Raw genomic sequence first — 23,923 nt, 5'->3', positions numbered from 1 at the left:
AGCTGGGGGACTGATCCCCAGTGGGGAGCGGGGTCTGCAGATAAAATGGGGTGATGGGTTTTCTCTCATGTACTCGCTCTACAGCTTAACCCCCACATCTACTGCAGACGCGGAACTTCCCCAGAGGCAGGGAAGTGCTGATCCAGGGCTGAGGGTCAGCCCAGCAGAGGCAGGGCTGGTAGAAGGCTTGTCCCTGGAGCCACTGGGTCTGGCTGCAGGCCCGTCTGCTCCGACTGTAAAGTGCTGTGCGGACCAGACTGGCTGCAGCCCTCTGAGCCTTCCTTTGGGTCCATCCTTCAGCACTTACTCCCCCAGTCTGGGTGCATCTGGGCTGAGCTGGCCCCAGTGTGCTGCCCTCTGGTCCGCGCTGCTTGGCATGTGGGCAGCGAGGGAGGGGAATGCCCAGCCGCCCCAGGCTCAAGGGAGGGGCGGGGTCTCAGCCCAGAGGAGTGGGTTTGTTCTGAGCACATGCAGCCCCTGAATCCCCACGGCCCCTGGGCTCAGAAACCCCAGAGCGGGGCCTGCTGTGCACACTGGGGCTGGGAGGTGAGGCGCAGGCTGGCGGGGGTTGGCCAAGGAGCTCTGTGCCCTTGCCTGGTGCGGCTACAGCATCTCACAATGGGCCTGTATGAACAGGAGGGGACAGAGATTCCCAGCCGTAGGTGAGTGCTGGTATCCCCACCTCACAGCCAGGGAACGGCGGGCACCCAGGGGACAAGGGATGTGCCGAGGTCACACAGGGAGGAAGCAGAGGAGCTGGGAAGAGAACCCAGGAGTCCTGACCCCCCCAGGGGCGTGTTCTAAGCTCTTTCTGCCCCTCTGTCACAGAGTCTCCTCTGAGCACGTGGCCAGGCTTTGCTGGCAGGGCCCAGCATCTGGGGCAGTTACAGCCCCACGGAGACGTCACAAAGCCATGAGGTGCTGCAGCGTGAAGAGGGTCCCTCGTTCGGCTGCTGCTCATTTCCAGCCCTGTGCCCCACCCCGAAGGCAGGCACCTGAAACTGGGCCAGGCTCAGGCAAAGCCCAGGGCTGGGTCGTGTCGAGGCCCCTGCACCTCAGTGAACGAGGCCCTGGGCTCAGGGTTGTAACAAAATGTGTGCATGGATAGGAGGGCGGGTACGCCACGCGCAGCGCACAGGGGTCTGGGGCCCAGTGAGCAGAGGGGCTTAGCCAGGCGCCCCTGGAAGGCAGGTGGTTTGGATCCTAGCACTGTGGTTTGTTCATGACCCCCAGCCACGATCCACCCTCTCCAAAGCCGCTCTACAGTGGTGATGCCAGGAGACCACTTCCCCCACAGGCACACAAGAGGGAACCCCAGGCTGTGAAGGAGTCAGGGCTGCACCGGGGCCTGGGAGTGCTTTGGAAAGGCAAAGTTATGGTGCTGCTACCCCCTCCCTGGGCCTAAACCCCCCAAACGGCCAGCGCAGCCATGACCCCACCTTCCCAGGGAGGAGGGGCATGCTCAAGAGTTGGCGTGGGGCACCACTCTGGCTGGCACTGAAATGCTAACCCCAAAATTGTCATGTGCCAGCAGCCAACCCCTGCCTCCTGGCCCTTGCTCCCCATCCCAATCAGCACTGTGTTCCTGAGCACTGGGCTGCGCACATGGGTTTGTTACTGTAGAGTTGCATATGAGAATCTGAGTGTAGATGCAAATGTGAATTTCCACGCATGCAAAGGTTGTGTGGGAAGATTTTGTGGGTGCATTTCAAAGGCCTCTTATCCACTCCAGGGGGTTAGTTTCCCTGCCTTGGCAGCTGCTGTCAGGGCAGCTTTTTAATTATCCATGTGGCTGGTGCTGGCTTCTTCAAGGGCACCTCTGAGCCTCCAGGGCCCTTGTCATACTCAGCAGGGAGAGGTGAGAGCTGAGCTAGGGCAGGCGCTGATGGCCAATCTGGCTATAGCGAGGCCTCTCGGCTCAGTGCCTAGGGAAGGAGCCAGGCCATGCGCACAGGGCAGTTGCTGGCCTGTGGGAAAAGCAGCCCCTTTACTGTCCCAGGTAAAAGCTGGTCCGAAAAGAACCTAGCATTAAAATTAGCCTGCTAACGCTCTCTGGACTCAGCAAAAGAGGTTCTCCTATTTAAATTCCATTGCAACATTAGCCAATTTGAAAAATGTTGTAGCCAATCTAGTTTGTTAGATTTCAGCTTAAAAATCTAATTGGCCCACTGGCAAATTCATAAAAGAGCCCCACATCGACACTTATAGCTGTGGCTTATGCTGGGCATTTCTGACCTCATTGTGTGCCATGTCAGGACAGCGGCCTTTGCCTAGAATCCCACCCTGTGCAGCAATTTCATCGCTACTATTATTAATTAAATTGTAACGGGCTTCTTCTCCCCCAGTGGCTGGGCGGCAAGGGGTTGCGGTGCGCGAGAGAGGCTGAGGGAATGGGAAACTGAAACAAAGGGTTCTTACGGCTGGTGGTGCTGTCCAACACCAGCTCCAGGGGATTCACGGCACAGGCCGAGCCAGAGAGGATGCTGCTCCAGAGGCAGCGTCTGCTGTTACCATCCTGTCTACACATCAGACAGTTCCCCGCCTCCCCAGCCCAGCTCCCCAGCAGCTGTGAGCACTGCCATAGTAGTAACATCTGGCCACCAATCAGTGCCCCGCAACCAGCTGATGTTGGATAGGGGAAGAGGGCAAATTGTTGGATATGGCCTATAGGGTGCTGGGGAGTTCACTGGACGCACCTCAGCTTCCATGGGCTCTGATAACAAACAGCCCCCAAGCCCAGCGCAGGGGGACGTGATAGGCCAAGGGGGCGAGTGAGCAAGGGAACCCCACTCCCCATGGTGCCACCTGGAGGCGAAGTACCCAGGCATGCTCCCCCCTCCACCCGTCACACCAGCTGTGCCCAACCCAGCTGCTGCCAGGGGCTGCTGGAGCCGATATGTAAGTGAGCCCTGCCCTCTGCTGGCCTCGCGGTGCAGGGAAGCCGTGCCAATCCGGCCGGATACACGCTATCGAGATGCCCAAGGCATGATGCCTGGTGCTCATTCCCCCGGCGCCAGGCAGGATGACCCAGCTGGACTCCGTGCACTCACTCCAGCGTCAAACAGGCGTGAGACCAGAACCAGGCCAGGGGTCCCCCGTCCAGCTGGGGTTTCCAATCCAAGTGAGAAGTGCTGCCAGGATTCCTTACAACTCTTCCCTCCAGCCCCCGATCTCAGCCTCCCCCCGGCTGCTGGCGCATGTCCTGCTCTCGCCTGCCTGCCCCCGGAGAGCAGGATCCGGCGTAGCGGGGACCCAAGGGAAGCAGCTGGCCTGGGCTCCTGGCGCTCCGCAGCGTAGGCCCCACCGGCAGCACAGATTGCGGGCACTGCACCCAGCCCAGCCTGCTTGTGAAGGGCGCCGGGCTCAGTAAGCACGGACGCAGGCCCGCTCAGCAAGGTCTGTGCCAGGGGGTTCCTGCGGCAGCAGCTGGCCCCAGCCTGGCTCAGCTCTGACTCCAAAGCAGGGGTCAGGCCCAAGGTTCCCTCTGATTTTTGACAGGCCGCGTGCACAAAAAAATTCTTCTGTGCAAATTTTTGTGCTTCTGTGCAAACGTTTGTGTGCGCGGGGTTTAGGATCTGTGTGCGCACACGCACGCACGCACAGCTCAGAGGGAACAGCGGCCAGGCCCTGGGGTCTCCTCTCAGACCGGCCTGCTCACCCAGGGCACAGCCCTGGGGCCTGATCCCGAAGAGCTGGGGGCAGGGGTGGGCTCTGCTCGGGGGTCACAGAAGCCCCTTCCTGGCTCCAGAGCCAGTCCGAGTCCCGGCCCGGCTGAAAGGCGGCATGTGGTGCCCTGGGAAGGGCAGGGCTGGGGGCTCAGCCTGGCGCAGGGAAGGCACCAGCATTGCGGGGCCACCGCCAGGCTCGTCCCCCCGGTGCGGGGCTGCCCCGGCTCCCCTCCGCCCCAGCCGGGAGCGAGCCGCGCCTCACGCTCCTCCCCGGCACCGCCTCCCTCCCCCGGGCTTCCGGGCGCGCCGGGGATCCTCGCTCCGCAGCCGCCATCGCAGCCCGCAGCGAGCCCCGCGCGGCCGGTGACTGACCCCGCGGGCGGCGAGCCGGGCGCACGCGGGGGCCGCTGGCGGGGCCCGGGGCGGGGGGCGAGGGGCGGTTCGCCGGCCCCCCGGGCAGGGACGGGCTGCTGCGGGGGGCCAGACGCGCCCTGGGGGGCAGGATCGGGGCTGCCAGGCCTTCCCCAGTCGCCCCCTTTCCAGGTCCCAGGGGCTGCTTCTAGCAGGGGTTCCCCGGTCCCTGGCTGGGGTGGGGGGGGGGTCCCCGTTCCTGCCAAGTGTGGTTAATTGGCGGGGCCTGGGGGCTCCGGTTGCGGCATGGCAGGGAGCTGTGGCATATCTGGTGCCATGGATCTGGGGTTGTTCTCGCAGCACCGACCTGGGACGCTCCCCAGGCGGGCACATGCCGCGCGGATCGTGACCAGTAATGCTCTGCCTGGGGGGCTGGTAAACGACATGGAGAGCTCAGCCTGTGGGAAGCCCCAGACAGTGGCCTGTGGCTGCAGGATTTATGGGGATCCCTCCGAGTGGGGAACTTGGTCCGGAGGCGCTCAGCCTCGCCGGGACCAGCTGCGAGTCCAGCCCTCTCCCCAGCTGTGCCAGGGCCCCTGGGCTGGTGCTGTCCGGTGCTATCGATGGGTGTGTTCTCTCCTCAGCCGGTGCCCTGTGCTGGATGCGGAGCGCCATGTGCTGGCCCGGTGCCGCGGCCCTGCTGCTCTGGGCAGGGCTGGGCCTGGCCCGGGACTACCCATTCCGGGACCCCACCCTGCCCTGGGAGCAGCGGCTGGACGACCTCATCGGGCGGCTCACCCTGGGGGAGCTGGTGCTGCAGGTACGGAGAGGGTCTCTGCAGCCAGCACAGCAACCTCACTGACAGCTGCATCCCCCTCTGTGGGGCAGCGACAGCCTCTGTCCTCCCCATGGGGCGGGGGTGAGGCGGGGGCAGCATCCTTGGGGCCTTGGCATCTCACTGTGGGAGTCTGGGCCTGGCATGGAACCCTATAAAGACCCTCGATCCGAGGGGAGGAAGCTGGGAGTGAGACCCGTGGGGTGGGGTTTCTGAATCGGAGGGAGGGGCGGTCAAGCTGGGTGCCCTTGGAATCTGCCATCCCACAGATCCCTCCAGATGGGGCCTCGCCAGCCCCGTCCAGGTCTCCTGCTGGGACGGAGAGTGAGATCTGGCATGGAAGAGCCGAGTGCGCCAGCTGCCCCACCTCTCTGCAGGGCCAGGCCGGGCGAATGAGGGCAGCCCCTTGGCAGAGTGCCCGGCCTCGTATGTCCCTCAGTGCCCCCCTTCACCTCTGGTGTCTGCCCCACAGATGGCGAGAGGTGGCGCTAAGTACAACGGGCCAGCACCCCCCATTGACCGGCTGGGGATCAAGCCCTACAACTGGAACACCGAGTGCCTGAGGGGGGATGGGGAAGCCCCTGGCTGGGCCACGGCCTTCCCCCAAGCGCTGGGCTTGGCGGCCTCCTTCAGGTACAGTCTGGAGCCGGGGGGGGGGGCCTGAACCGGGGGCCTTCATGCTGTCATGTCCGGGTGTCCCCCCGGGCCGTGCTGGGGCCTAGTCCAGCGCAGGCTCTGTGCCTGGGCACGTGTCTGCCCTCGCTCTGCCCAGGGCAGGGGCAGCTGCTGTGGCACTGAGGGGACCTGTGCCATCTCTGGGCACAGCCCTGGCTCATCCCCCGATGCTTCAGCTGCTCCCCGCTCCCCCACAGCCCCGAGCTCATCCACCGCGTGGCCAACGCCACTGCCACGGAAGTGAGAGCCAAGCACAACTTCTTCATGTCCACGGGCAGCTACGGCGACCACACGGGCCTCAGCTGCTTCAGCCCGGTGCTGAACATCATGAGACACCCGCTGTGGGGCAGGAACCAGGTAACAGCCGGACCGGGAGTGGGGTGGGGCAGGGGGAGCCCAGGGCTGGGCTAGCGGGGGGGCTGTGGGTGGGACTGAGGGGCACCGGCAGAGCTGTCGGGACGGGGAGCCCAGGGGCGGCTGGTGGGACTGAGGGGCACTGGCAGAGCCCTAGGGAGGGGGAGCCAAGGGCTGGGCTAGCGGGGGGGCGGCTGGTGGGACTGAGGGGCACTGGCAGAGCCGTAGGGAGGGGGAGCCCAGGGCTGGGCTAGCCGGGGGCTGCAGGTGGGACTGAGGGGCACTGACAAAGCGGTGTGTGCCCTGGAATCCCCTCCCAACACACCTTGCACTTTCTCCCTGCCTGAATCCGGATGTGCTGGGGCCCCTCTGGCAGACCCTGCACGCTCCCTTTCTCCCCCTGTGGCTTAGGGCCCCTTGGCCTCTCTTTTGAGGCTGCCCTTAGCTCCCCTTGCACTAATGTGTCCGAGACGTGGGCCCACGAGGGACTGGACTGAGCCCCGCTCCTCCCCCCAGTCTCATTTCCCAAAGTCCCCAGGCTGCGGCAGCTCCAGGACTCTTTGGAAGGGCAGGTGGGGAATTGGCAGCTGTCGCAGAGCAATGAGTGATGGGGCTCGGGAGAGCAGGGGTCCTATCCCCACAGCCAGCGCCCCGACAGCGGCGGGGGCAGCAGCAACCCGTGTGTCTGTCTGTCCTCAGGAGACGTACGGCGAAGACCCGTTCCTGAGCGCAGAGCTGGCTGTGGCATTCGTGCAGGGGTTGCAGGGCGACCACCCCCGTTACGTCAAGGCCAGCGCCGGCTGCAAGCACTTCAGCGTGCACGGGGGGCCCGAGAACGTGCCCGTCTCCAGACTCAGCTTTGATGCCAAGGTGGGTGTGACGCTCCCTGGCGATACTCGGAGCCGTGAGGGACTTCGCTGCCACCTGCCCTTTGCACGAGAGTCTGGTCCATGTCTGCTGGGGGGTCAGCTCCACCGCCCACAAACGCTGCCCCACAGGCCCCGCCGTCTCATTACAGGCCAGCAATAGGCCCACTCCAGCCCCTGGACACGCACAATATTCACAGGTTTGCAGCCCCCAAAGGAGCAGGCCAGTTCCACCTCTGCTCACCCCCCCGCTTAGCACCCAGCGCTGAGAGCCCTTGGCAGTGAAAACAAGAGAACGTTTATTTAACAAAGCCCAGAGATTGGAGTGAGCAAGTTGAGTGATGGAAACAAGTGGTCCCATGTCAAATAAACTCGTCACACACACGCTAGAGCACGCCTGGGGTGTGGGGCAGTCTCCGTCCCTTGTCAGTTTCACATCCACATGGGAGGTTTGTCTGAAGATCTGCTCCGGGAACTATTGTGTGGCAGGTCTCTGACGCGCAGTACAGGGGCCAGACTCGATCGCAGTGCTCCCTTCTGGCCCGGGAAGCTCTGAAGGCGTGAAGAACCCCAGCTTGTGGAACCAGCTACCTTTCTGCCTGGTAGAGCAGTGCTCACCCGCTGTCCTTCCAGGCTTGGCTCTGATCTTCGTTCAGGAGACCAGTCAGGCTGTCAGCTTGCCTGCTCGGTGAAAGTTACTGTGTGTTTCCTTGCAGTACCTGATATACCAGACTAATCCTTTGATCTTAGTCATAAGCAGCTCCCACGCCTGGCTGATTGTTTTTCCTCATGGAGATTTCACAATCTTACGCCTGGTGCCTGGCTTGGTGGGCACATAGGCATCCATTGTAAGACCCATGATGCACAATGCGCATCTGACCAGACCGATAGGTGAGCCTCTGTCACCCCCTGTCTGCAAGGAACCTGGCTGAGGAGTGTCACCTCCCGGTTGTCTGCCTTATCTTCAGAACATACTTTTCAGTGTAGATACGGGACGCCTGAAATATGACCCATACGCACATTTACGACCAGTGGGAGAGACCTCACGTGCCACCCTTGGGTGCATATAACTGGCCTAGGGCATCCCTGTACAATTCTGTGGTCTCTCTGTGCTCTCTGCCGGAGAATCCTGGGTCCCGGTGAGCTCCGCCGGGGCTGATGGTGGGGGCCACGGGGTGGGGGTGGGGTCTGCGCCAGGCTCACGGCACTGACCCGAGCGCTCTGCGTCCTGCAGGTGCAAGAGCGGGACTGGAGAATGACCTTCCTGCCCCAGTTCCAGGCCTGCGTGCACGCTGGCTCCTACAGCATCATGTGTAGCTACAACAGGTACCGGGCGAGGCGGGCCCGCGGCCGAACAGGCACTGAGATGGGGCACGGGGCAGGGGTCTCTGTGCTGCAGGCCGCTCCTTGCCTGTGCTCATCATCAGCTTATCGCGGGGCAGACGAGGGCTCTTCTCACACACACCCCGCTCTGCCCTGGGGGTGCAGGTCAGCAGGCCGAACCCCACGGGAGCTGTACAGCTTTCGAGCTGAACGGGGTTGGCTCTGTTTGGGACTCGGGTGGAGTCCCCAGGTGGCTCAGGAAGGGGCGCTATTCCACCCGCGTCTCTGTTGAGCCAATGCCCCTGCACGCTGCTCAGGGGCGCTGTCCTCTAGAAGAGAAGTCAAACCTCGGTCCTCTCCATCGGTCGTTGCTAGTGATCTCATGGCGCTTCCGGCGGGAGCCCTGTGGCCTGGGGTTCCCAGGTGGGCAGTTACATTCTGCTGAAGTAAATCCCCCTATAATTCCAACCGAGTGCAGTGTTCTCCTTCACTTCCTGTCCCAAACTGCCAGGCACTGTTAAACAGCTGCCGTGCCCCGCCCCAGAGGTGGCTGCATTCAGCATTGCAATAACCGCCAGACCCAACCCGGCAGGATCAACGGCGTGCCCGCCTGCGCCAACAAGAAGCTTCTGACAGACATCCTGCGGACAGAGTGGGGCTTCCAGGGCTACGTGGTGAGCGACGAGGGGGCCGTGGAGTTGATCATGCTGGCCCATCGCTACACACACAGCTTCCTGGAGACGGCCATCGGTGAGCCTGGGTGCACAGAGCCCACGGCCCAGGAGCCTGGCCCCGCTTGGCCGAGAGCCGCCTGGGCTGGGAGCAGGGCAGGGCCCAGCTCCTGCTGATGCTACTAGAGCAGAGCTGGCATCGGAGGGCGGGGCACAGTCGGTGATGGGGTGTCGGGGGTGTGGGGAGAAGGTTGGGCACTGCTTTGATGGTCAGGACTCCTGGGTTCTATTCCCAGCTCTGCCACTGACCTGCTATGAGACCCTGGGCAAGTCACACACACGCACGTGCCTCAGTTTCCCCTCTGTATAAACCCTGCTGCTCCCCTTCCGTGAGGCCTAGTTAACAAGGGTGCTGGAGCCGCAGTTCAAGAGCTGAGCTCATTGCCCCCAGACTGGCAGGCGCAGAGGCTACTCGGTTGGGTTGGGGGCCCTCGGGGGGAGGGGGCAGAGGCTGAGCCCAGCAGTAACGCGCTGTTTCCCATCTCTCCGCCATGCTGCAGCCTCAGTGAACGCTGGCTGCAACCTGGAGCTGTCCTTCAGCCTGACGGAGAATGTCTTCATGAGCATCAGCGAGGCTGTGGCCAAGGGCAACATCACGCTGGAGGTGAGAACCTCTGGGGGCAGCGCGGACGGGTGGATGGGACACCCCCCGCCCTTGTGGGGTGACAATACCGGAGCAGGGCATGGGGCAGGCAAGCTCAGCACTAGGGGCCCCGGGCCTGGGCTTACTTGGGCTGGCTCATCCTGCTTGGGGCTGGGAGGGCGCCGGGTGTACCTGGCACTGGTGGGAGAGTGGATGTGGGGTGAGAGCCTGTCTCCCCCAAATCTGAGCTTGAGCCACCCCCTGAGCGGGTGGGACTGGGATGTGGGGCTGCAGTGGCCCCCCCCAGATCTGAGCTCTGGCTGCCCCCTAGCTGGTGTAATGGGCTCTCGCTGCCCTTTGCAGACGGTGAGGGCCCGGGTCCGGCCACTCTTCTACACACGGCTGCGGCTGGGGGAGTTCGACCCCCCTGCCATGAACCCCTACAACGCCCTCGACCTGAGCGCCGTGCAGAGCCCCGCCCACAGGACCCTCGCCGTGGAGGCTGCCATCAAGAGCTTTGTGCTGCTGAAGAACGAGAGGGGGACGCTGCCCCTCAGCACCCAGGCCCTGGCCGGCAAGCGCATTGCGGTGAGTGTCCCGCTCGGGGCAGGGGAATCTACTGGGGTCGCCGCGGCTGGGACTTCCTGGCTCGCGTGCCCCGGAGATGCTGACCGCCCAGCAGAGCACGCAGCCCCTGGCATCCTCAGTCACTGCTTGCCCTGCCCCAGACCTGCCCCAGAGAACCGCAGCCGCGCTGGGGCTCCCTACCCCACACCGGATACCTCAGCTGGGGACTGCGTGACACCAGGGGCACCCTGCCATGTTGACAGCCTGCAAGGGACCCCACAGCCACCCCCCCTCCCCAAGCAAGCTACAGCCCCCCACCCTTCAGTACCAAAGGGTGGTCTGTGCGGACGGCAGGTCCCGGTGGGCACTGTGGCCTGGCTGATGAGAGCAAGAGGGAGCGAGGCATGGGGGGGCCCGGGTGGACACTGCACGGTGGGGGGTGGGGCACTGCACAGGGGGGCCTGGGGCAGGCGCTGCTCGATGGGGGACGGTGGGCACTGCATGAGGGGGCGGGGGCGGCGGGTGCTGCTCAGTGGGGCCTGGACGGATGCTGCACAGTGAGGGGGGGCACTGCCCAGGTGAGCTTGGGGGCTGCTGTTGGATGGGGCCCAGGGACGGCAGGCGCTGCGTGGGGGGGGGGCCGGGGGGGCAGCACAGCAGGCCTTCCCCCATAGTGAGGCTCAAAGCTGCCAGGGGCTGCATTAGGCCAGCGCTTGACCCACCCGGCTCATTCCATTGCTTCCGAATGCCTCCTCCCGTGGCCCCCCCGGCTTCTGTGCAGCGCCTGGGCCCTGGGGCTGGCCGGGTGGAGCGGGCGGCTCCTGTCCCACCCTCGGCTGTTTCCCCTCCACTGCAGGTGGTTGGTCCCTTTGCCGACAACCCCAGGGTGCTGTTTGGGGACTACGCGCCCATCCCGGACCCCCAGTACATCTACACCCCCAGGTAGGGCAAGAGCAGCCCCCCCCCCTTGCTCCAGCCGTCAGCTGGGTGGGGAGGGTGTTGTGGCATTTCTCTGCTCTGCGGGCTGGGCTCATGGCACCACTCGGTTCCTGGTCCGAGCCGGGCAGCTCCCAGGGCAAAGGGGCATCGGTGGTACTCCCCCATCCCCGCCCGACACCTGGTGCACAATTGCCCATTGGTCCCACTTGGCCCCGCCGGGGAGGCGGATTCTCCGTCTGGAGGGGGGTGCCCGAGTGCCACGGCCCCTGTATCCATGACTTAGCTGATGGCAGGCTGGTCCCATCCCGGTGCAGGAGGGGCCTGGAGACCCTGCCGGCCAACATCACCTTCGCCGCAGGCTGCAGCGAGCCCAAGTGCCAGCGCTACTCGCCGGGCGAGGTGGAGGGAGCGGTCCGGGCAGCCGACATCGTCGTGGTGTGCTTGGGCACAGGTACGGGGGGCAAGAGGGCAGGTGGGGGGCAGCCGGGTCCCCAGGTGGTACGTGGTGGCCCCAGTCTGGGTGTGAGGGGGTGGGCTCAGACTCCCTCTAGTCTCAGCCGCGCTGGCATTTGCCTTCCTGCCCCCCACCCCTCCCCAGAGCCTGGCGCGGGGGCAGTGCTGGGCCTGTGGACTCGGGGCTCAGGCCTGCTGGTTGTGTGACGGGCCTCCCACCAAGACAGCCCGCGAGTGCCCAGGGCGGGTAAGACCCAGGACCCCCGGCGGGCTGCCAAAGGGCTTCTCCTCAACATGGCAACCCCCACAATTCCTCCGCCTGGAGCCCTGCCGGCCTCCTGGCGCCCTCGGCTCCCCCCACGTCATGTCCCCGCCGGGTGGGGGGGTGGAGATGAGGCACGTGCTCTGCACGGAGGGCGCGACCCAGCCCCTGGCAGCCCAGGGCAGGGGCGTCACAACTGACTGGCACTGGCTCTTCCTGCTCAGGGACTGACCTGGAGACAGAGGCGAACGACCGACGGGACCTGTCCCTGCCCGGGCACCAGCAGGAGCTGCTGCAGGACGCCGTGGCCTGGGGTGAGGTGGTTTAGGGCGCACTCGCACCCTGGGGCCTGCCCGGGGTAGGAATCTGGGCACCCGTGAGGAGCTGACAGGGGGCAGGCTGTGTGGGCACAGCACCCCCTGAGGCCCAGCCCTCCCTCAGGGGGAGCCCATCTCCCCATTGCCCTGCACGTGGGTCGCCCTGGCGGGACTGAGCTCAGTGCCCCGCGTGCCCAACCCAGAAACCACAGTGATGGGCTCCAACGGAAGACAGATAGTTGGGGTATTCGGAGCATTGCAGACCTCAGTCGGCCTGGTCTAGGGATGAGACCCCAGCATGCTCTGTCCCACGGGCCCGCCTCTGCCCCACGGGCCTCCCTGAGCTAGTGTTGGGCCCCGGTGTGTTGCAGTCCCCCAAGCTGCCGTGCCAAGGGGCGGGGCTCTGGACCGACCTGGCCTGTCCCTTCCAGCTGCCGGGCGCCCCGTCATCCTGCTGCTGTTCAACGCGGGGCCGCTGGACGTGGGCTGGGCCCAGGCCCACCACGGAGTGGGCGCCATCCTGGCGTGCTTCTTCCCAGCGCAGGCCGCAGGCGTCGCCATCCGCAAGGTGCTGCTGGGGGAGGAGGGGGCCAGCCCGGCGGGCAGGCTCCCGGCCACCTGGCCAGCTGGCATGGACCAGGTAAGGACCAAGGGCACCCGGTGCTGGGGGGCTCGGAAATCTGCTGGGTGCCCAGGGGAGGATGCCAGCTGACCTGGTGTGGTGACGCTCAATCCAGGAAACACATGACCTTTCTCCCAGCCCCACGGCACCTCCCTTGGGACCGGCTGCTCTGGGCCCAGAACCCAGCTGCCTGCACAGCCCCAGCCCCACAGGACAGGGCTGTGAGCCCTGTCTCCCCCTCCCAGGGCTGGCATGGCCCTGCAGCCTGTGCCCATCCCTCCATGTGCCCATAGCCGGTGGGGCCCTGGACCCCTACCTATTCCCAGGGCCAGCATGGCACCGTGGCCCCATCCTGCCCCCTCCCAGGCGTTCATGGCACCGTGGCCTGTGGCTGCTGTCTTCCATCCCTTGTAATTCTCTGCAGGTGCCAGCCATGGAGAATTACACCATGGAGGGGCGCACATACCGGTACTATGGGCCAGCGGCCCCGCTCTACCCCTTCGGCTATGGACTGTCCTACACCACCTTCCTCTACCGGGACCTGGTCTTGAGCCCCACGGTGCTGCCCCTCTGCGCCAACCTCAGCGTCTCCGTGGTGGTGGAGAACACTGGGCAGAGGGATGGCGAAGAGGTGAGAGCTCTCCCTGCCCCGGATCAGTGGGGGGTGGGCAAAGGGGGTGTAGAGGGAGGGGCCTGTGAGGCAGGGCGTGGCTTGGGGGAATGGGATTGTCATTTGGGCCCCGTGCCAGGCCAGCACTTAGTGCTGGTGGCTCCTCCCCTGGGGGGCCGGGGGCATCAGGGGGTGGCGTCCTGCTGACTCCTGTGGCTTTGGGGTGAGGCAGAGCCGTGGTTCTGCCTCAGCCAGTGTCTCAGGTTGTCTCTGAGCGGGGACGCTGCCCATGGAAAAGCAGCACCTGGCAGGACTCGTCTCCCTGCTGGCCTTGCCCTGGGTGCTTGGCTCCCCGTTGCTGTTCCTAGCCCGCCTCTCCCCTCCCTGCAGGTGGTGCAGCTGTACCTGCGTTGGGCGCAGCCCTCCGTGCCGGTGCCCCGCTGGCAGCTGGTCGGATTCCGCCGGGTGCCCGTTGCCGCAGGGCGGGCGGCGAAGCTGCTGTTCCTGGTGACCTACGCGCAGCGTGCCGTCTGGGCCGAGCAGTGGCTGCTGGAGCCGGGCGCCTTCACGCTCTTTGTGGGCGGACAGCAGCCGGGCCAGGAGACACGTGCCAGCTCCGAGGTCCTGCGGGCGGAGTTCACGGTGACTGGCACCTCCCAACCCCTGAGCCACTGCTAGGGACAGGGACTGGAATGGCAGCTGCTGCACCAGGGCTCCGGATGCTCCATGTACTGGGATCTGCAGGGGGCTGGCATGTGGCCGTATGCGTTGGGATTGGGATCTGGCCTAGCACCCGGCTGGCTGTACCAGGAAGTGGGGGCACATGGCTGTCTGTATCAGGGTTGGGAGGGCCGGCCTGGCACCTGGCTGGCTGTACTAGGGGGGCCGCTCCGGCAGCTGGCTGGCCGTACTGGGGGGGCTGGGCCAGCACTTGGCTGGCTGTACTGGGGACAATGGGAGCTCATTCACTTGATGCACAATAAACTTTGCCCAGCGTTGACCCCTATGGAAGCTGCAGCTGGAAATGGGGGTGCTGAGGGACTAGGCTCCCCCATCTTTCTCCTCCTGCCCGTGCCAGGGCCTGGCAGCGCTGTTCCCCACCCGCAGCCATGCACTGCAGGCCAGCAGGGGGCACTGGAGCCATGGCAAGGGTTGGAGGGGGTCGTGGCAGGATTGGATGGGCCATGTGGCCACATTGCAGCGAGAACTGAGCCCAAGGAGGGGGGCACCTGGGTGCTGGTTGAACCCCTGCTTTGTAGGAGCCTCCCCCCAGACCAGAGGGGTGCCCAGGAGCAGCCCTCCTTGCTTCTCAGACAGGCCCCCTCCCCCAGATAGCACCCCCAAGGGGGCCGCGTCTTCCCCACTGTGCCCAGGCCACGGGAGCAGCACAAAGCTCCTGGCACTGGGGTGGGGCACGCCGAACCGCCCTGCCACCGGGCACCCTCCTCCCAGCTGTCGTGCAGCCCTGTCTCCACTAGGTGGCGCCCCCCTTCCTTACAGCCCAGCCAGGCTCTGGCCAAGTGCAGGGAGGGGCTTTGAACTCGGGGCTGAGCAGGGCGAGAAGCCAGCCCTGGGCTGGCACCTGCCAGGGGCATTGCTCCGTCTGGGTTGGTCTGTCTGCAGCGCCCATCCCCGTGGGCCCTGCCCGGATCGCCGAGCTCTGTTGCAGCACCAGTGACCCCCAGACTCCCCCACGGACAGGGCAGCCCGGGCACAGAGAATGACTCACCGATGTGCCCAGCGAGTGACCCTGCTGTGGGCACTGCCCTGGGGCAGGAGCTTGGCCGAGCGCGCAACCCTGCCACCTCCTGGCCCACCGGCTATGGGTCAGCCAGGGGAGGGACCTGGAGCCCAGCTCCCTCCTGCCCAGCCTGGCACAGGAGGGGATGATCCCAGCCCACATCCCATCCCCTCCCCTCCAGCAGGCTGCAGGGGCCAAGCCAGCGCCTGCTGCCTCCCCCGGGCCCCTCCCAGCAGTCAGGGCTTTTCCTGCTGAGCCCCGTCCCACTCTGGGACCCGTGCGTCTGCCAGGGGCAGCTTGGTTTCCAGACAGCACTTGCCCCTGGTCCAACGGGGTTAAACAGAGCCGTCTGTGCCGTTGTGCCCATGCCATGCTGTGCTAGGGGTGGGTGGGGCAGGAGTGGTTCCCCTGGGCAGCCCCCGCCTGTCTGGCTGCATAGAGGGGCGCTGACAGGCTACCTGGTCCCACCAGCACAGGGGCTGGCTGGCTCAGGGACCGGGCAAGGAGCTGTTCCTGCCTGGGTGAGCCCTGCAGGCCAGCCCAGGGCAGGGGGAACCAAGAGCAGGCCGCAGCGCCCTGTGTGAAATGAGTTACCAGGCTCAGTCCGGCGCCAGGGGACACGTGGGAGAGGGATGGACAGGGGGACTGTGCTGGAGGGAGGTGGACAGTGCAGGAGGAGGATGGAGGATGTGGGGGCAGAGGGCGGGGGGGGTGGATGTGTGGGGGGAGGGGGGTGACAAACCCTGCTGGCTCCCCCCCTTCCACCTGGCAGCTTGCCCCCCCCACACACACAATGGGCAGGAAGGGACGGGGAGTCCCGCAGCTGCCTGAGGTCAGCAAGCCCCAGCAGGAAGGGGAAAGGGGCCAGGCCGGAACTCAGTCACGGGCCACGTGCACCTCCCCAGAGCCAGGGGGCACGGGGGCTGGGAGTGCCACACCAGGGTAGGGCTGCCCCCAGGGGCTCAGGGCACGGCAGGGATGGATGGGGCTGGCTGTGTGGTCACCAAGACTGGCACGCCCATCCCTGGGATACACACGTGTGCACCCAGGCACACGCCGCACACACACGGCCCTCCCTAGCCCCGCCCTCCTTTGATTTCTCTGTGATAGCGGCGGGGGCGGGAGGGGGTGGCATGCTGGGCCTAGGCAGTTCTGGGGCTGGGCACTGGGTCAGGGGAGACCATTTGGGGCATGCCATGGGGGAGCAGTTTGGCCCCTGGCGTGGGGGGGACAATTCGTAGCGCTGGCACCCGGTGTGGGCATTCCCCAGCCCCGCCGTCTCCGCGGCTGCTCCCTCTGCAGCTCTGCACCTTACTGAGGCAGCGTCTGAGCGGCAGCTGCTGTGAGCAGGGTCTGGGCTGAGCCACAGGGAGTCAGAACCCGGCTCGCGCCGGCCTCAGTCCTGTCTGCAGGGGAAGGATGGAGCAGGGCCCTCCCTATCTCTGCTTGGGGAGCCGTGGGGCTCAAGCGAGCATGGACCCAGCTCCGCCTTCCACGCAGCAGGGCAACGAAGGGGACCCGGGGCAGCCCTTGCCAAAGGGTTGGGCCTGCCCGGGGTGGGCTCTGTGCCCAGAGCCAATGCTGCTGGCAGGGCTGGCGGGACAGTGCCAGGGGGGCATCAAGAGGGTCGCAGCTCTGTGCTCTGCATCCCAGGCGGTGCAGCGCCCTTCCTGGCAGGAGCAGCTGGGACCAGGCAGTGGCCAGCTCCATGGATGCCCCCATCCCCTCTGTGCCAGGCTGCATGTGGGGACAGGTCAGGCCTGCCCCATCTCACACAACACTGGCCTCTGCCCCCTGCCACAGGGACATTCCCAAGGGTGAGGGCTACAGACCCCAGTGCGTGCAGGCATGTGGCTGATTTCTTAGACCCTGTAGCTTTTCTTATGGCTCAGGGCTGGGGTGAGGACGGGGCTCCTTGCCCAGCTGTCCCCAGACTCCTGGGGCCGGGTCCCCACAGGGCTGTACAGTGCCACCCAGGGATCAGCGGCACTGGGGGCCACGTGGTGGAGGCAGATGCTGCTCCTGGGATGGAGCCGGCCCTTCTATGGCACTTTCCATCTGAGCGGCCCGGGATGCTGCCCAGCTCTCTCTGGGCGCTATCGAAGGCTGCCGAGGGATCCTTCATCTCCCCTACAGAAGTGCAGCTGCCTCTGGGGTGTGCCATGGAAGTTGCTTAATTGCATGCAGCAAATGCTGCCCAGCCGGTTGGGGCGGGGAGTGACGCTTGGACAGAGGGCTCAGGGGTGTTGCAAGAGGGGCATGGGGGAGTGTGGGTTGAGGACTGCGGCGGTCTGGCCCTGCAGCCCAAACCTGCCCTCGCCCCAGAGAAATCAGTCAGCCAACTGCGCTGCCAGGGCATCTGAGTGCAGCTGGCCACAGAGCTGCCCCTCCTCCAGAGTGATGGGAAACGGGGTGTGTGCGTGGCTGTGACCAGCTGTTTGTGTGACTAGCACTGGGTGTGTGGATGCACCCACAAATGTGGGTGCATGAACGTGTATGCACGTGGGTGCACAAGTGTGTTGGAGGGTCTGTCTCTGGGTGAGTTTGTGCGTCTGTGTGTCACTCCCGCCAGCATCTGTTCCACCAGCAAACTGAAAATAAACCCTGGCATTTCCAGCTGCTGCCTTTGGCTCTGGGGAGTCATTCAAGCTGCCTACCTGTTGGGGTCCTTTCCCAGCCTTCGAGGCACAAGGGTGCCCTGGGAGCTTGACGGGCACCGTGGGCCCGAGAAGCAGGTAGAGCCATAGGGCAAAGCAGAGTTCTGACCCAGGCTCCTGCCACGCCAGCTGCAGGGCAATACTCGGGTACCACCAACCCGCCCCCGCAGCACTGGGCCAGTAACACCGGCTCTGGGTACCCTGCCTGAGCTGAATGTGCTGGGAATTCACGCTGGGCAGAGACGCTGAGCCATGGACCCCAGGTGGGAAAAGGCAGGGCAGAGTCACCGAGACTGAGGGCACCGGCCCTGCCGCAGGTCCCAAGAGATGCACTGTCCCTGCTGTGCAGGGAGCCGCTCCCCCGGGCGGTGGACAAGGGGTGTCAGGCTGGAGGCCAGCAACGATTGCGAGGTCTGGTGACAAGGAGTAGGGAGCGCGCCAGGCTGGATCGGGGCCAAGGAGTGGCCAGGGCCTGCTCTGGGATCCCTCCAGCCCAACTCCAGGCCCTGACAGACATGATCCCCTCCCCCAGCCCTAGAGAAGCCCTGGAGCACTGGGGAACATTCAGCTGGCAATGGCCCAGAGGGAGCAGGTGCCCGTCTCAGGGCAGGGCCACTGGACACTGGGCCGGCTCGCCCGCCCGCTGGATGTGGGAGAGCGCCCAGCTCCGAGAGCTGAGGGAGAAGCTGGTGGAGCTAATGTCGTTGCTGTAAGCTTTGCCCAGCAAGGCTGGCACCCTGGCTTCCTGCACAGGCCATGATGAGATCACACCGAGATGCTAATTACAGGTGCCGCCCGCGTCATCACAGAGCTGGTTTTGTGGCCATGCCCGGGCTGGGTACGAGCGGCCAGCCCGTCAGCTGGTCCCTTTGTCCCCCACACTCACGGTGAAACTCGCACGCCAGGAGTGACTCGGCCTCCCAGCCACCCACAACTGCAGTTGGGTGCTCGCCACGGCCCTGACTGAGGCTACGGCAGAGCAGAACCCACAGCAGCAGCCACCCAGTCACTGTTATCTATCCCCATCCACCCCTCTATCTATCCATCCCCATCCACCCCCCTGTCTATCTATCTATCCCCCCACACCATCTATCTATCCCCATCCACCCCCCATCTATCTATCCATCCGCATCCACCCCCTCTATCTATCCCCCCACACCATCTATCCATCCCCATCCACCCCCCTATCTATCTATCCCCATCCACCCCCCTGTCTGTCTATCCCCCACACCATCTATCCACCCCCATAAACCCCCCATCTATCTATCCATCCCCATCCACCCCCTCTATCTATCTATCCCCATCCACCCCTCTATCTATCTATCCATCCCCATCCACTCTATCTATCTATCTATCTATCTATCTATCTATCTATCTATCTATCTATCTATCCCCCAGCTCAGGGATGAAAGGGACATTGATAGCTGTGATGATGGGCTGCACTCCTCAGGTCTGTGCCCAGCGCGTGTTCAACTGAAATCACAGCCTCCGGTTGCAGTAAGTACCATGAGCTGGAAGGAGGGAACCACAGGCCATGGGGGAATTGGAGTCTAAGAGGACAGAACTCTGTATATGGGGGAGAGGTACCGTGCCCTGGGTAGCGAACCAGCCAGCCTGAGCCTGTGAGCAAGGAGCCCCCAGTTTCAAGAAGAGGTAGCTTTGTTGTGCCATAAAGCCAGGACAGAACTAGATATTTGTCAGAGGCTCTGGGTGGCTCTGGGATGGAGCTGTTTGCATGTCAGGGGCTCAGCTGGGTGCTGGCTGCAAGAGGAGAGGGACCAGCAGCCCCTAGGCCCTGGCAGGCCAAAGCGGGAGAGCCCTAGCGAGTACTTTGCTCGATGATCTCAGCACCGCCTGCTATTTGCCCTGACCTCCTCCCTGTTTGTCTTTGGCTTAGAGCGCAAGGCCAGGGACCAGCCAACGTGCCCAGTTCATCAGGCGGTTCGAGACTTTGCTTCGACGCTTCTGATGAGACAGCGCAGCCACAGAGGCAGACTCCTGTGTGTGGGGGCAGTGGGGTTGTCCCTGGGGCATCTGTGGCGAGGCTGGGAGCCACTCACCCTGATTGCTGAGGGCTAGAGAGGGGAAGAGGCCCTTTGCCCCTGCACTCCCTCCAGCCCCCCTTTAGGGACCTGAGCTGTGTCCCAGGCTCTGGCATGGCCAGCTCCAGGGTCTCAGGAGTGCATCGGCAGGAGGCGACCAGGAAAGAGCAGAGCTCCATCTGAATAAAGCACCGACTGCAGAGGCTCTCCCTGAGTGCGTCTCCTGCTGGCACACACAGATTGCGTGAGCAAGGACCGCCAGGCTCGGCCCAAAGCCACAACTCAGCGACATGAGTACCCGCAGCCTGGGCTGGCTGCTCGAGCCACCTTGCGTCTGATCTGTTCCCCGAATCCATCCCAGTTTGGTGCCTGTCCCGTGGCAGAGCTCGGCCCTTGCAGTGCTCCTGCAGGGGCCTTGCTGGCACGGCACTGGGCCAATTCACAGCAGAGACCCACGGGTCACCCCATCAGCACACGCTCTCACTGGCTGGCTGGCACCTGGAGGCACGGGGCACCTAGCAACCACTAATTAACAATAGGTGCTGAGCACCTGTGCACCCACCGCATCTCCAGCAGACTGCAGCATTCCAGGGGCCCGGAGTGGGAGCAGCGATCCACGTGCAAAGCTGCCTCTGGGATCATATCCCCATCTTCCCAGTCAGACCCCACTGGGAAACGCAGGGGGGACTTTGCCTATAACCCCTGCACATACCCCCGCCTCCCGCCCAGAGGCAACCACCTCTCAGGTCTCAAGGTCAAGCTGCCTTGTGATTGGGCTCTGCCCGCGGTGCAGAGGAGAATGAGGAACACGCTGTCTCTGCCTTGAGGGCTAGGGGCTCTCTATCGGGCCAGCTTAGCACGTGCAGACACAATCATAATTAACTCATAGATTTTTCCATAAGGATTGGGAGGCTGGTTGCTTCCAGTATCCACAGGAACCAGCAAAAAACCAGTGACTCAATCTGCCGAGGAGCGGTCAATACACACTGAGGTTATTATACAAGCGTATTGACCGTCCTGGGCCGCGGAGGGCTCTGTGTACTTGCTACTCTTCGCTCTTGCTACACTGTAGTTTTCCACCTGGGCGTTTTCAGAATGACGGTTCCCAGAGTAACCAGAATCCCACTTCTCTGGGGACTGATGCTCCAGAGACCCACAGGCCAGTGGGGCAGAGGGCGGTGCAGGAGAGGGGCAGCTTGGGGAATGTGGTTCTTTGTGTCACATCGCCACCCGGCCAGGAACAGGGCCAGAAATAACAGGGACAGCCGCTGTTGTGGGGAGGATTTAGTGGGTTCTGAAATACTGTCTGGTGAGGAAGTCAGGAGTGCGGGTCCGGTGGCAGATCACACACGGACTGCCAAGGCAGAGGACCCCAGGCTGCCTCATGCACAGGGAAGGGGACCTGGCTGGCCTCACATTGTCTCTGGGGAAAGCGAAACGTGACGACGGGGGGTAGCTGCGTGTATGAATTCTCTGTGAGATTCACAACTCACCCTGCACTGCCAACACCACTGGGAAGGGGAGGGAGCTAGCTGCCTTCATTGTTACCTCCATGTTGGACTGAAATTCCAAGGGGACGGGTAGAGGGTCGTTAATGTGGGATGCTCCTGTGTTCTAATACACACATGCCAGGCAGGAGACTGGCTCCCATCCAGGGGAACTGGTCTGCCAAGGGAGAAGGCACCGGGCAAGGAAGCCTCCTGGGATGGTCTGGTGACCACCTGTTGACTTGGATCCAGGAGTCACTGGACCAAGGGACTGAAAGGTTATAAAAGGAAGTGATGGGGCTTAACCCCCATTACCTGCTGGGCAAGGAAAAGAACTCCAATTAGTCATGCCCCACACCTGGGGGGGCTGAGGAACTAACTGCCTCCTGGCCTGAGGAGGGGGAGCTAAGCTGATAAGGAGCTGGGGTGCTCAGCTGAAGAGAGAGGACCTAGGAGGAAGGAAGCTCCCTCTCCCTGAGAAGGCCAGAGTTGGCAGGCTGAGGAAGGCAGTCGGGGCAGACTAACAGCCCCCCCAGGAAGCGTGGGGCAGGAGAGGGGATGGGCGCAGGCTAGCCAAGGTCAGAGGAGGCGAGCTGGCGGGAGAAGGCTCCTTGTTTCGCAACCCAAGCCACGCATTGCAGCAGGAGGACCCTGACTGGCCAGAGGATCCTGACCCCAGCCCAAAGAATGCTCTGGAGTGGGGAGGAAACTGAGGCAGGGAAATGCAGGTAGGGTTTATGATGTTTGCATAGCTCTGTGTATTTCTGCTACTACTAAGTAAAGAGCAGCAGTGGTTCAGAGTCTGGTGCAAAGTGCGTGTGAGGCATTGATGCCTACCACATGCCCAGCTGGAGAGGCTGGGCAGCAGGCTCCTGGGTGGGGCTCTGGTATAGAGGGTGTGTATCAGCTCTGGGAGGAGTCTGAGGGACGAGCACTGGCTCCAGGGGCCCGGCAGTGGACTGCATGGCCACAGCTCTCAGGACGGGGTGCTGGACAGAAGATCTGCACCCCAGGAGTGTGCCCAGAGGCCCTCTCGTAGGAACAGTGCTTGGACTCTGTTCAGACTGCAGAGGCTTAAAACACCCAGGATCCAGAGTCTGGCTCCTCTCCTAGCAGGCCGGTGAGTGGCTAAGAGGGGGTGCTCAGCTGGAGCCATGACAGGGAAGCACCCCCATGACCCTTCCATAACACACTCCGCCGTTGCCCAGGCTCCTTATCCCCTGGCATACGGAAGGAGTCTCCGGGCAGGGGGAGTGCATTATGGGGATGCTAAGGGAAGTGGGGCTGGCTGGGGCCCTAAATCCAGAGAGAGGAGCTGGACCAGGCCTGGGGGAGGAGGGTGTGGAAGAGTGAGGCCCTGGATCAGCAATAGGTCGGGCAGATGGTCCTGTCCTCGGGGCCCGGGGACGCAGAGCGGGTGTGAGCAGCACTGTGAGATGCCAGGTCTCCTGCCCCACTCTGATGGGGGCAGCGACAGCCCTGGCCGCGGCTGAGCCTGCATCCAGCAAGGAGCCTGCCCCTGGGGCGGGAGCTGAGCCCATTCCTAGCAGGGAGCAGCTGCTTTACATCCTCCCCCACTATCTGCTTTGATTCCTAGCAGACCCCATGTGAGAGCTGAGCCATCGCGCGTCGAATCCCCCTCCCCCCATTCCTCCCAGCAACCCCCACTGGCCCAGAAGCTCAGTGTATCCAAGTCAGCCTGGCAGCAGAGAAGGGGGAAGGAAGGACCCCTGCCCCAAGGCTGGCAACCCCCAGGCTGAGGGCCGCTGGAGAATCCCAGAGCACCACCCGATCCCTGTCCCTCTGATTGTGGCTGGGGGAACGCAAAGCCCCATCGCAGGGGCAGGGGCACTTGGGGGGTTACTCCGGAGGCGCAGGGAGGGGTCTGCTTGCTCCCATTGTGTCCCTGAATGACCCCTCCACAGGTGCCATTGCCTCACCAAGCAAAAATGCCTTTGAGAGCTGCCAGGCCGCCTTGTCTGTGGCCGCCCGCGGGGTCTCTGCTGAGCAGCCCTGCCTGGGCTCTGCTGGGGGTCCCTTGTCTGACGGCATTTGTCATGGCAATGAAAGGGCGTGGGGCTGCCGGAGACCCCCGGAAGGGGAGTGACAACACAGTGGCTCGCTGGGCCACGCAGTCAGGCAGAGCCAGCGGCTGCAGCCAGGGCTGGCTGGGCACAGGCGGTAGCTATCCAGCCTTCCTTGGTATGTGGGGGGGTGGTTCCTCCTTTCGAGCCAGGCTGGGCGCAGGGAACAATCCTGCCCTGCTCGGCCTGGAGTGTCTCTGACCCTGGGAGCCACCACTGGGCATTGGAAGGCAGAGTCCCCATCCCGAGTGGCTGCTGTTTGCCCTCCCGAGTCCGCCATGCCCCTACGTGCCCCAGCCAGCAGGGCGTTGCAGCTTTGACTGGTGGGTAGGGGACCGGTTGGTAGCAGGGCCGCTGGGCAATTGCCCCCTGGATATTTGGGGCCGATTTCCCCCTCCCACTCCGCGTGTCTGCAGGTTTATTCTGAGCGTGATGCCAGCACGTGGTGAGGGAGGGTCCTGTTCCCTTGTATGTCCTGCCCCCCCAACCCACCAGCAGGGGCCTGTGTGAGCCCCTTAGCATCTGTCTCCTGCTGCCCCAGGGGCTCTGTGGGGGGCACAGGCTGACTGGGAGCTGCCCAGCTCCCCCCAGGCTCTGTGCCTGAGCTCCGCACACTCCTGGCACACAGCTGCCCCTCTCCAGGGTCATGTCGCGTGGCTCCCTTCGCTCTCCTTCCGTCGTACAGCATTCCCCGGGACAGTCATCCAGGAGAGCGAGGCCAGATGGGGTTCGGGGAAACCTTGGCACTGTGCTGAG

The 23,923-nt window shown here is 64.1% G+C and overlaps 1 protein-coding gene across 3 annotated transcripts; it reads left to right on the top strand.

Moving 5' to 3' along the window:
- Window positions 1-112: 112 nt before the first annotated feature.
- On the top strand, window positions 113-15,538 carry LOC102932811 (probable beta-D-xylosidase 7). 3 transcript variants are annotated; one of them, XM_037881631.2, is made up of 15 exons: window positions 113-3,121; window positions 4,664-4,839; window positions 5,327-5,487; window positions 5,727-5,886; window positions 6,583-6,753; window positions 7,984-8,075; window positions 8,665-8,822; window positions 9,304-9,407; window positions 9,750-9,974; window positions 10,810-10,895; window positions 11,207-11,343; window positions 11,832-11,921; window positions 12,356-12,564; window positions 12,971-13,177; window positions 13,547-15,538. In XM_037881631.2, the coding sequence occupies exons 1-15, from the start codon at window positions 2,827-2,829 to the stop codon at window positions 13,832-13,834; spliced, it is 2,559 nt and encodes an 852-aa protein (XP_037737559.2). In that variant the 5' UTR covers window positions 113-2,826; the 3' UTR covers window positions 13,835-15,538. The 3 variants fall into 3 exon arrangements, with proteins under 3 accessions (XP_037737559.2, XP_043388245.1, XP_037737560.1); XM_043532310.1 differs by lacking the exon at window positions 113-3,121 and adding an exon at window positions 3,196-3,396 and having other exon boundaries at window positions 13,547-15,537; XM_037881632.2 differs by lacking the exon at window positions 113-3,121 and adding an exon at window positions 3,554-4,031 and having other exon boundaries at window positions 13,547-15,536.
- The last annotated feature ends 8,385 nt before the right edge of the window (window positions 15,539-23,923 follow it).

The sequence above is a fragment of the Chelonia mydas genome, chromosome 19 (assembly GCF_015237465.2).
Source record: "Chelonia mydas isolate rCheMyd1 chromosome 19, rCheMyd1.pri.v2, whole genome shotgun sequence".
NCBI classification, from domain to species: Eukaryota; Metazoa; Chordata; order Testudines; family Cheloniidae; genus Chelonia; species Chelonia mydas.
The sequence above is the reverse complement of the archived record's forward strand: the minus strand, read 5'-3'. Positions and strand labels throughout refer to the sequence as shown.

Bases quoted from the DNA above. Each gene is read 5' to 3' on its own strand.
- LOC102932811 (XM_037881631.2), top strand. From the start codon at position 2,827: ATGCTCCCCCCTCCACCCGTCACACCAGCTGTGCCCAACCCAGCTGCT. The intron at 8,823-9,303 runs GTGAGCCTGGGT...GCCATGCTGCAG, and splicing joins CTTCCTGGAGACGGCCATCG to CCTCAGTGAACGCTGGCTGC. The intron at 12,565-12,970 runs GTAAGGACCAAG...AATTCTCTGCAG, and splicing joins GGCCAGCTGGCATGGACCAG to GTGCCAGCCATGGAGAATTA.